The sequence below is a fragment of the Pipistrellus kuhlii genome, unplaced genomic scaffold (genome assembly GCF_014108245.1).
Source record: "Pipistrellus kuhlii isolate mPipKuh1 unplaced genomic scaffold, mPipKuh1.p scaffold_m20_p_7, whole genome shotgun sequence".
In the NCBI taxonomy this organism is placed as follows: Eukaryota; Metazoa; Chordata; class Mammalia; order Chiroptera; family Vespertilionidae; genus Pipistrellus; species Pipistrellus kuhlii.
Window position 1 is genome coordinate 56,890,198 of NW_023425573.1, and position 12,201 is coordinate 56,902,398.

Here is a 12,201-nt window from a genome sequence, read left to right on the forward strand (position 1 = left end):
GTCGAATTTGTATAGATGAAATATAGGATTCATGCCAGGGAGGAGCCACAGCAGAACACCTAACACTTATGTGACATTTAATCTTCAAAACAGCCTGTGGGGTATGCACTATCCCCATTTTATAGGTGACAAAACAAGCACAAAAGGTGAAGTGATTTGCCCAAGGTTAAATTGAGAAGCCAAAATGTAAAACATGAAAACCAAGGAAGTCTAACTCCAGAGCCTATCCCAAGGGGTTAGAGAAAAGAGGCAAGAATCACATGATGAAGGACTTTTTATGCCATTTTAACACTTACATTTTATGCTAAAGGTGACTCGACAGTCAGTAAAAGGTTTTAAGCAGGAATTATACATACAGACATATATATATTTTTTTAAATATATTTTATTGATTTTTTACAGAGAGGAAGGGAGAGAGATAGAGAGCTAGAAATGTCGATGAGAAACATCGACCAGTTGCCTCTTGCAAACCCCCTACCGGGGATGTGCCCGCAACCAAGGTACATGCCCTTGACTGGAATCAAACCCGGGACCTTTCAGTCCACAGACCGAAGCTCTACCACTGAGCCAAACTGGTTTCGGCCATACAGATATATTTTTAAATGAGGTCAATCTAGCAGCTATGTGGATGGACTGGAAGAGAAAGTAGTAACAAGGAACTAGCTAGTCTTAGCTAGAAAAGTACTACAATTATTCAGGTAAGAAAAATGATGATGAGCTAGACAGTGGCAGTGCTGGCACCTGAACCCAAGCCTAATGACCACCACATTCCTGTCCACTATCCATAAGAACCTCCCAATTTTTTCCCTTGAGCCCACCATTCTAACATATAAGAAATCCAACCTTGTCCTGATGGCTCAATTGGTTGGAGTGTCATCCTGTACATCAAAAGATTGTGAATTCAATTTCCCATCAGGACACATGCCTAGGTTGTGGGTTCAATCCCCAGTCAGGGCACTTATGGGAGGAAAGATAAATGTTTCTCTCCCTCCCTCTCTTTGTCTCCCTCTCTAAAATGAATAAATATATCCTCGGTGAGGATGGGGGGGGGGGGGGGGAGCGAGAGAGGGCTCCAAACCTCAGAGACACACATTCTCTTTAGGTCCCTTTATTAAACAAAACCTGACCTCTTGATGCAATAGATATATGAAAGTGACTATCAGAAATCCAGTTGGAGAATGAAGGGAAGTCAATTGTGCACTACAGTAATTATCTTTCTTTTTCTTTTTTTAATATGTTTTTATTGATTTCAGAGAGAGGAAAGAAGAGGGAGAGAGAGAAACATGGATGAGAGAGAAATAGAGATTAGCTGCCTCCTGCACACACACCACATACTGGGGATGGAACCTGCAATCCAGGCATAGGCCCTGACAGAAATCGAACCAAGAAACCTCTAACCAACTGAGCCATACCAGTTGGGCTTATCCTCTTGACTTCTCCTTCTTCTTCCTCTATACACTATTCCTGGAACTTTCATGTTCAATAGTCAATTTAAAATCAATGTTCTGTCTAGACATGACTATTATAACCAAACAGAATTAAATTTACCACAGAGGAAAACTTTAATGTGGTCCCAGCTGTGGCAATAAATATACTCTCTGGCCTGGTCAAATTCTGGTTTACACAGAGATGAATGAATATTAACAAGAGGCAGACTTTTTGAAAACAACAAAAAATTAAAGAATACCAGAATATTAAAAAGGGAATAAGAGCAATCTAAAGTTTGATAAAGCCATTTAATTGCAAGACAGTAACAGTACTCCCAAGTGTGTGTGTGGTATTCCAGAAACCAACAAGTGAAAGAATAGTGGAAAAGATTATTTGGTCAATTCTCAAGCATTTTCATTTAAACCATGGATGAGACCTCTGAAGTGCACAATGTTAAACTACGAGTGGGTTCCACAAGCAAACAGCCTACAGAAGGAATGGAAGAAATATAAAGAAAATGAATGAAATGAATTACAAGATAAGGAACAAACAGTGAAGGAATTCTAGTGATCTCAACATCAAGCATTGTGTACCTTACCTAGCTTACTATCTGAGGGGCACCATGACAAATGGCAATATAAGAGGAACATGAAAAGAAAAAATTAAATCACAGACTTATGAGACACCAAAGATAAGAAATAAGAGGACTTACAAAAGTAAAAAAAGCAACAAAGCAGTTTTAGAAACCAAAGGGACAATTTAAAGATTAAAACTTCTTTTAGGTTAGTTATGCTTTACTTCTCATTAAACAGTGATTCTGATAGACTCAAAAGGTGAGATGTCAGTAATATCAGATGTGTGTGTGTGTGTGTGTGTGTGTGTGTGTGTGTGTGTGTGGTGTGTTACAAAGACAATAGGAGGCTTATTTGCATGCTTTTTGTGGGAGTGACTTCAGAATTTTTCCTCTCACTGGTGTAATGCTATTTAATGTAAGAATTTCACTGTAATTCTTAACCTGGTTGGCTGACTTCAAAACAATAAGCACTTATTAATTATGGTCAAATTTTAACCTTAAAAAGGACAAGAATCTATTAATAGATTATAGAATATTACTTAGTATAGCCTAAATGAGCCTAATGATAACCAAAAACCTGCAAGAAAATCATGTAATTATTAAATCACTTTAAAAATTTCTTGAAATTAAAGTTAGCTAGACAAAAAACATATATCTTAAAAACAAAAACAAAAACAAAAACACAGAATATACACCTTGAACCATTCAGGAATCATGCAATAGTGGACATATTTCTTCCATATAAAACTTAATAAAACTTTTAAGCATCATGTTAAATACCCACTACACACACAAACACACCCTGATGCCACCATTCAGCCCAAGCAGTAAGGATAAAAGGAAATATCCTTAAAGACAATTATTATGGCAAAAAAAAAATACTGGATCAAAAACAAATATAATTAAACTAGATAAACTGACCAATCATTCATCATATCCATGAATATGCAATCTTCATGAGCACTTGGTAACAAATGATTAGAGTTTATTCCTAACAGTCAGCAAAGTATTTTTAATAAAGTATAATAGGATGAAATAATGTGTATACCTATAGTTTATTTCTTTAATCATTCTAATTTTTAAAGATAATGGGGGGGAAATGAAAACTCTTAAACTCTCTCACCTGGAGATGACCAACACCATGTACTTACAAAATTTAGATCACTGGAGGAGGAACAAAATTCCTTTACTAATATACTAATGCTTTTAAAAATTAAAAGTTTAAAGTAGAGCTTCTCCACCTCAACACTACTGACATTTTAAGCTAGAAAATTCTTTGTTATGGAAGGCTGTGCAGTGTATTACAGGATGATTAGCAGCATCCCTGCCCTCTACCCACTAGATGCCAGTATCACACCCTCCCCTCCTCTCCTATAGTTGGGACAACCAAAAATGTCTCCCAGTGTCCCCTGGGGTAGAGGTGCAGGGGTAGAGAGCAAAAGTTACCCAAGCTTGAGACTACTGGCTTCTCACAAATAAGTAAAAATTCAAAATGAATGGGAAGATCCCAGGAGGTGGTGGATATTTTGTTTCCCTTTTGCTCTTGATGTTCCAATATATTGTATTTGAATTTGATCACAGCATACATTTAAGAGATTCTGCCTTTTAGAAAACAAAGCATTTAATATCTATCATTTGTTAGCCAAAGTTCAGAAGAGTCCCAGAAGATTCACTGCACTGCCAATTCCCCCTCCAACCACACACTTACTCAAAGAAATACAGACAGTATTGCCTAGTTGAACAAAAGAAAATGCACATATTACTTCATTTTCTTTTCTTATTTCATCAAATATATGGATCAGACCGTTCTAACTCCAAAGGAATTCTCAACATATTCAATGCAGCTCATTTAGTACCACAATAGTTTCATCACGTTAGATAGGATAAAACCAAGAACTAGAGCAAGTAATGAACTCATCCTCATATTTTAACAAATTGTGGGGAAAATGTACAAATTAACCACAATGCTTTAAAAAATAAAAATAAAAAACAACTAAGTAGGTTTCTGTTTGGGAAAAAAAAAAAAAAAAAAAGCTGAGGAAGAATGAAAAAAAAAAAAAAATCAAAATCAAGGGGAATCTGTAGACATTTCTAGATGAGGGCAAAACTCAAAAATGTTTCCCCTGGAATGAGAGGGGAAATTACACACTTGGCCATACCCTACAGGAATAGTCTGTATAATCAGTCTTCAGTGTGCATACCGTGGAATGGAAACTGAAAAATAAAAATGCACAAAATACTAAAGAAAACAGTAAACATCCATCCTAAACACCTGAAATAAATTACTAATCTCCAGTTGATGGAAAATGTTCAAATATCCAGAAACAAAAAACTGAAAACCTGGGGAAAAAAATTTTTAATTTACATAAAAATGGTCATCCTTGTGTCAGATTACAAATTACATAGAAAAATCAAATAGGAAAAGAAACATAATAACCCCTTTTAAAAGTGCATTTGATTCACAACAAAAGCTCTAAAAAAAAGCAGACATTTTAAGTTCTAATAATCTTCATGCATAAATAAGGATTAAAGTCTTTAAGGTTTGTTCAATTATCTTCAATAGAATATTCAACTAGGAACATTTACTTAAAAAAAACTATGCAACAATATATAATATCAGTTTAATGTAAGTAGAATATCTATATACTCTATAGCAACAAACGATTTCAAAATTTTAGCTATTAACCCTCCTGGCCCAGTGAAAATACTCCTACAAGAAACGAATGCTCAATTCTTTTTTCTTTTTTTTTTTTTCTCTCCCAAACCAAGCAGAGGAAGCTGTAAGATCTGGAGTGGCAGCCTGCTTTTCCAGAAGTAATACCTTGAGTCTGCTCAAGAATAACCTCCTTTACCAATGAGTGCGACTCAGGTGAGCTGGGGAGGGGAATAATGTCCACTATTCTTTGGTCAGTGGCCATGATGCCCCTCCTCCTCAAGGGCAGGAGATCAGAAAGAGGGATTTGAACAAGAGGAGTTCACCAACCTGAGCATATAGGAGCAGGGGAGAAAGAGTACTTCAGGAAAAATAAAACCCTCATGGTTAAGTCATGTCACAAAAGCCAGGGGTTTAATGTTATCAAGGTATTCATTCCTTTTAGAGGCACCATTGTTTATCTTCCTCTCCAAACGTGCACAAAAAGAACTGTCAGCCTGCCTTAAACATGCACCTTCTTCCATCTAAACAGACATGATTCTTTTGGTTAATCTCTGGCAATGATCGCCATTTCACAACACATTCAGCCCACCCGGAACTGATCAATACCACTACAGACATAAGACTAGACTTTATCCATTTATTAACCACAAGGAAATGTACCATTCAGCAAAATTCTATACATTACAAAAAATTCTATTAAAAAGGGGGGTGGGGAGGATGGACCTCACACACACACACACACACACACACACACACACACACACAAACACACACCAACCACAGAGGTACACAAAGAAAGGACTACTACCCTCTAATTTCCCTGAGGCAAATGAGATAAAGACGTGGCCATAAAACCTGTCAATTCCAACCCCCCACCCCCACCCCATAATTCTATCTCACAACCTAGCAACTAACTGATTTTTTTAAATTTTACGATAAACAAATCCACTGCGACTTTAAAATTGTTCATCTATGCAACTAACTCTGGTTGTGTACATTTGCACACCTCTGGGCTAGATGACACATTTACAGAATTTCAAATACAAAAGCCTAGCTAGTTTTCCAACCACTGGTTGCAACCACAGAATGTTCTCACAAAAAGAATAAATAAAAAATCAACATTTCAAATGCAAAAAGGGCCAGATTCTTCTTCCAACCTGGAGCCAAAACCCACTTTATGAATACAGTGCATTTTTGACAGTATGAACAATTTCAAATGGGCTTATTCTAACCCGAAAACAATGCCTCAATACAACGCGTTTGAAATAAGTATTCCGTAGGTAAGCAAAATCCTCTGCCAGAACAGAGCACATAAATGGTGGTGGAGAGCCAGCACATTACGAAGCCAGCGGCATACCTCCCCTGCACGGGGTTAGAGTTAATACCCCAACAACAACCACAACTATTTTTAACACGGCTGGACGCTGGAGTTGAAGGGGAGAAACGTGAAGGGGAGAGAGAGAGAGACCCGATGAAATTGCCGATATACGATCCATTGTTTCTCACGGTCCAAATTAAGTAGCCCAACTGACTCGATCTCGGCCGAGATAGCCACCGGTGGAGCACTAATTAAAAAAAGACGATTTAAAAAAATAAAAATACACCCTTAATTTTGGAGCATGCCACCACACACTCACAGGACAACGTTAGAATCCGCCTTTCGGGTTCCCAACCTGTGCATCCTAAAATTGTTACCTTGTGGTATTTGCGGCTTCCCTGCAACCCCAGCCGGCGCTGTCACCCAGTGCGATGGCCACAAAAACCATGACTTTCTCACTTCCACAACAACAAGAGCCGCCAGCCTTATCGGCGAGCAGCCTCCCTCGGCACCGGGGACGTGCACGGAGGTTTCCAGATCCCAATCAGACCTGGGGGGGCGGCGGCCGAGGGGCTCGGCGGTGTGTGTGTGTGTGTGTGTGTGTGTGTGTGTGTGTGTGTGCATGTGTGTGTGTCTGTGTGGGGGGGAGGGCAAGGCTCCCCGGCTGCAGCGGAGCTCGCCGGCCCGCAGGGCGGCTGCAGCCCTCCCGCCGCCGGCCGGCACCTACCTGAAGAGCAGGAGATGAGAAAGACGGCGAACGCCAACTTCGCAGCGGCCCCCATGTTCCCGAGGCGCCGGGGAAGCCGTCGTAGCAAGTTGTCGCTAGATATCCAGTTCCCTGCGTCTTCCTCGGAGACAAACCTCCTGGTGTAAAATCAACCGTCATAAAACATATTCGGAAGCCCCGATCCAAAAAAAAAACAAAAAAAAAAAAAACGTTCACGGGTTTAAAAAAAAAAAAAAAAAGAAAAGAAAAAAGGAGGGGGGGAAAAAGCACAACAATAAAATAAAAAAAAAAAGAAATGCACCACGGGGGGGAAAAAAACCGCCACACACACCCACAACACACAAAACCGAACCACGAGAAGCCAACAACAACAAAAGCGGGTTTAAATCACTGTCAAAATCACTGTCAGCGCCGCTCGCCTCGCGGGTCCCTCGGAACAAAACGCCAGGCTCAGGCGACGAGGCAGCGACGAGGAGGCGGCGGAGGCGGCGGCGGCGGCGTTCGCTGCCGCCCGGACAGTCCGGGAGCCGAGCTGGGTCCGACGTCCGGACCGACCTTCAACCCGGACACCCAAAGTCCGCGGACCACTGAGGGCCGAGCTCCGGCGGCGGCGGCGGCGGCCCGGGAGGCGGCGGCGGCAGCGGCGCGAGGACAGAGCGGCGGGCGGCGGGCGGCGGCGGGCGGCGGCGGTGCAGGCGGCGGCCAAGTTCTGGCCCAGGCGCTGGCTCCGGCTCCGGGCTCCGAGCTCGGCCGCGTTTTCGGTCCCCTGGCCTGGGCCGGCCCCGCCCCCTGGACTTCCGGTTCCGGTCCGGAGCTGGAAGGCAGGCTTGGTGGAGGAACGCTCCGCGGCGGCGGCGGCGGCAGCGGCGGTGGCGGCTGCGGGGCGCTGCGCGCGTGCCGGGCCGGGAGCGCGAGAAGCTTGTGGGGCCGGCGCGGCGGGCGCGGGGGAGAAGTAGCGAGCGAGGGCGGGGCCGGGAGGACGCGGAGGCGGGGCCGGCGGAGGCGCGCTGCCGCCGGGCCTGGGCGTCCGGCCTGCTCGGCCGGCGGGGCTGCGGGCTCCTGGGGGCGGGTCGAGGCGGAGGGGCGGCGGGCACACCTGGTGCGTTCACCGCGCCACCCCGGCCTATGTGGAGCGCAATCCCCACTGCTCGGGGAGCCCAAGACGAACAGGACTTCGGGGCGAAGCGGGGGGCCGGCGACTCCTCCGGGAGGGGGGCGTCTGCGGCGCCCCGTCTTTCCTCTGGGGGACGCCTGGTCCGCTCTGAGACTCCGGGCGCCGGGAAGCCGCGGGTGGGAGCCGGCCCGCTGCACGGAGCGAGCTGCCCGATTGAGCTCGGCCTGGTGCGAGCTGATGCATTGGTGCTACCAGCCTCAGCGGTGCATCCCACCCCTGTGGCTTCGGCTTAAGCGCATTGTATTTAGGCTAAAAAGAAAAGAAAAGAAAAAAAAAGGTGAGGAGGATGGCTGCCCACCCGATGAGAATATCCACAGTGTTCACGTTGTGCAATTTGAAAACGTGAATCCATTCCCACCATTCCTTTTAATGCACGAATCGTCGTTGTGTGGAGAACGGTTGTGCATGTAATAGGTTCGCAAGTACCTGCAGGTTTTGATCGACCTATTTGAAGGTCAGACAATTGTTGACTTTTTTCAACTTTTTAGGGCCTGTTTTGAATCCCTTAATCTAAGTTGATTGCTGCTCTAGGCATGGAGTGGTATATAAAATGTAAAAATTGTATTCCTGCCTCAAGGAGCTCACAGTATTTGCTCTACTCGAATTTGTGTCTACCGAATACAAACTAAAGAAAGTATTTAGCAAGCTCCGTGAAGGTAGGATCTCATCTGTTTAGTATGTGATGGGTCATTAATAAATAATTTTGTAAATAGATAGGGATTCAAAATAGCCTTTTACAAAAATGCAATGTTTTCACTTGTGTTCCACGAATATTTGTTTTTATTAATAAAAATAATAATGCAACTGTATTATAAGGCTAATTCATGTTTTACTTGTGGCTTTCTGATTCCTACATTTTCCTCACAAAGTCAAGCCTTTTCCCTTGTATTTATAGTGTTTTTCTCTTCCTCGAAATTACTCTGTATTTCTATTAAATTCATCCTGTAATTATCTGCCCATTTCTACAGCTTGTCAAGGTTACAGCAATCATTTGTGGCACTTTAAACTCTCTCTGAGACTCCCAGTTCCCAAGTCATGGTACTCGGAATTTGATATTGTGCAACAGTTGAGAAAAGTCTAAAGTTGCTCTTCAAGGTATCTAAAAGATCTCATGTAGTTCTTTAGACATTATGAGTTGTTCAAAGGAATAAATATAAACCATTTTCCATTCGCTGGTTGAATTAAGAGTTGCCACTAACATTTCTGGAATAGAAGAGTGTATTTTATTTAGAACTACCTTCATTTCATTCAGGAATTTGATGTCGGTTATACCCTGGATCAGGCCCCACTGTTGTCTTATCTCTGAATCACTTCAATATTTTTGAATTGTGAAACCAGAGCATGTGGAATAACTGGAATAACCAGAAATATGACTAAAACTTGAAAACATAATCCTTATCTTACCACCCAAATTCCCCAGTATGAGAATGCAAGAGGAGATAAAAATTATTTTTCTGTAGTATGAAAGAGGAACAACTAACCAAAGTCTTCACTACAGTATTCTTCTCTAATAAAGAGTTAAAATAACCAAATGGGAAATATTAGCATCCATTAACAGTAGTTATCTGTTTTGTTCCTAAATCTGTGTTCACTTTGCACTGCATTTTTCAAAAATTCAAAAATAACCTGTTAAGACTATTCCCTATGGGGAATTTCAAAACTTAAAAAGAGATAGCTGCAACTGACCCTCCTGCCCTTTTTGTAGAATCACTTTTTTTTAATCTACAAGTCCAATGGTGCAAGCTGTACAAACCTGATTTAGGAAGAATAGTGAGGAAAGGAAAATGAAACATGAAAGAATTCTGGTCTGCCAGAGCATTAGGCATGCGTTTTAACTTAGCTAACATCACTCAGTCCCAAAACTTGAGACCTACCCTAGTAGCTACTCCAATGCTAGAATTTCAAGTCCAGAGTCCCAGAAACAAGTTCAATTAAACTGCAAATTATTCCCAGCCTGAAAAATCTTGAGATGCAAGTTTGTGTTGGCTAGATGAGGAGACAGAAGTAAATAGGAGTCACAGATGGTTCCAGAATAAAGGATGATTTTTTATACTAGAAACTCATGGCTCAAAAAGGTATGGATAGACTACAACTTTAAAGTAGGGCTAGAATTGAATTAGCCTTTGAGATTTGGTAGAATGGCATATATTGTGAGGAAATTTAAGGTATTCACCTGCTTTTGGACATAACAATAGACACCTATAAGCAACACATGCCAAATCTGTCTTAATCTTCAGGAAGATGTTAGAATCCCTGAGTATGAGGGATGTTGAATTCCACCTCAATGAAGGACTTAAAGGTATTTCTGCTGTTTTTTTAGCTACTGTAAAAATCTTTTGGTTTCAGATAAAATAGGCATTCTGGAAGTAGCACAACTAATGAATTTCTCTTATGCCAAGTAAAGTAAGAGTGTCAAACTCTCGGCCCGCGGGCTGCATGTGGCCCATAATATTTGTGCAGCCCAGCCAAGCCAATATAATGTTTTAATAAAAAATTTGTAATTTAATTTTTACAATATCCTGTTATACATAATTCTATCTAATAAAATAGTAATATGCAAATTGACTGTGCTTCCACTATACCCATAACCAACACCCACCAGCCAATCAGTAGTAAATATGCAAATAAACTCAACCAAGATGGTTGCCGCCACAGAGAGCAGGAGAGAGGCTTGGATTTCCCTGGCAATAGAGGAAGCCAAGCTTTCCGCCTGCCCTTGTTGGCCTAGGCCTCCACTAAAGGCTACAAAGTTTTATTATAGAAGATATATAAATCCCAACAGAAATGGCTGCTGCCACTGAGAAAGCAGGAAGCTTGGCTCCACTCCAGGCTACAAAGTTTCAGTTGTAGAAGATAAATAAATCCCAGATACCAGGGCCTCCCCTTGGGCTTCTGGGGTGCGTGACTGGCCTGCAAACCACCACAGGCCCTTTGCCCAGGCCACCCCACACCCCAAGGGAACTCCCACCCTGATCCGGGACACCCTTCAGGGCAAACCAGTATGGCCATTCCTTTTTTTCTCTTTTTCCTTTTTTTTCTCTCTTCTCCTCTTCCCTTCATTTATCTATCATCTATCTATCTACCTCATCTCCCTTTTTGTCTCTATTTCTAACATCTTTTCCTTTCTTGTTTTGTTTTGTTGTTTGTTTTTTTGAGGCAGGCAAAAAGAAGAAAGGGCAAGTAGAAGATGAGTTTGTAAAACAGGACACTAGAGGGTGATGGCATTCCCAGCTGAGAGCTCTTATTTCCCTTTAAAGCAAGATTTTAGCATAACGTGAAAGGGGCATGATGAAAAGGTATGAAATAGTCCTAACTGACCTTGGAGAGAAAAGTGTTACCATAGAAGTGTAGGGATTGATCAATGATTTGAGAGGTTGGAGATCATGGCTTCAATCTGCCCATCTACGTGTGTGGTTATTTCCTGTAACACAAAGGTGTTGGCAGGCACAGAGAAGACAGATGATTGTGTTCTTCCATGGTTGGATTTGTTAAGAGATTTTGAAGAGGAGAGGAATAAGGAAGTAATGGAAATTGTATGGGAGTTATTGGGATAATGAATGATAGAATGTCAGTTGGATAAGAAGAAAGCATAGTTTATAAGAGGCTCTTGTAGGTAAAAAGAAGTGATAGGAGTAATGAATTAGAAAGCTGACACATTAGAAGGACTCTTGCTTCCTGGAAGGTATTTATACAAGATACTAGTGGCCCAGTGCACAAAATTCATGCATGGTGGGGTAGGGGGGGTTCCCTTAGCCCAACCTGCACCCTTTCCAATCTGGAACCCCTCAGGGGATGTTTGACTGCTGGTTTAGGCCCGATCCTTTGGATAGGGCCTAAACTGTGGGTGGACATTCCTCTCACAATCCTGGACCTCTACCTCCTAATCACTCAGCTGGCTGCCTGCCTGGTCGCCCCCAAATGCCCCCCTCTGCTGCCCTGGTTGCCCCTAACTGCTCCCCATGCTGGTGTGGTCATCACTCAAGGCCTCCCCACAGGCCTAGTCACCCCATGCAGCCTGCTATTCAATCATTTGGTCATCCCTCACTAACCCGCACTGCCGACCTATTGCCCCACACAGCCTGCTTATTCAGTCATTTGGTTGTCTCTCACTAAGCTAAGCCCCCTACTGGCCTGGTCACAGGCATCTATCTTGTGAGGGCATGAGGGTTAATTTGCATACACAAGTGAACTAGAAGGATAGGAGCTATGATCTATGAATAAGAATTCAAGGCTTTGAATGGGATATATGTCTAGTGTTGATAGTAGCTAGGGAGTTACCATTGGGAGTTATTTTTACCACTTTCATAGATAAGAAAAAAATAAC

At 42.4% G+C, this 12,201-nt stretch overlaps 1 protein-coding gene across 4 annotated transcripts in view; it reads right to left on the reverse strand.

Moving 5' to 3' along the window:
- Positions 1-7,309, reverse strand: part of ACVR2A (activin A receptor type 2A) — a 91,953-nt gene extending 84,644 nt beyond the window's left edge. For 3 of the 4 annotated variants that reach the window (XR_006740504.1, XM_045575578.1, XM_045575577.1), the window contains exon 1: positions 6,704-6,998. Coding sequence is in view for 2 of the 4 variants with exons in the window: in XM_045575577.1 (XP_045431533.1) it covers positions 6,704-6,758 (55 nt within the window). In the remaining 2 variants the exon portion in view is untranslated. Of the gene's footprint in view, positions 1-6,703 lie in introns of all 4 variants that reach the window. The other variant, XM_036421218.2, reaches the window with a different exon arrangement.
- Between the last annotated feature and the right edge of the window lie 4,892 nt (positions 7,310-12,201).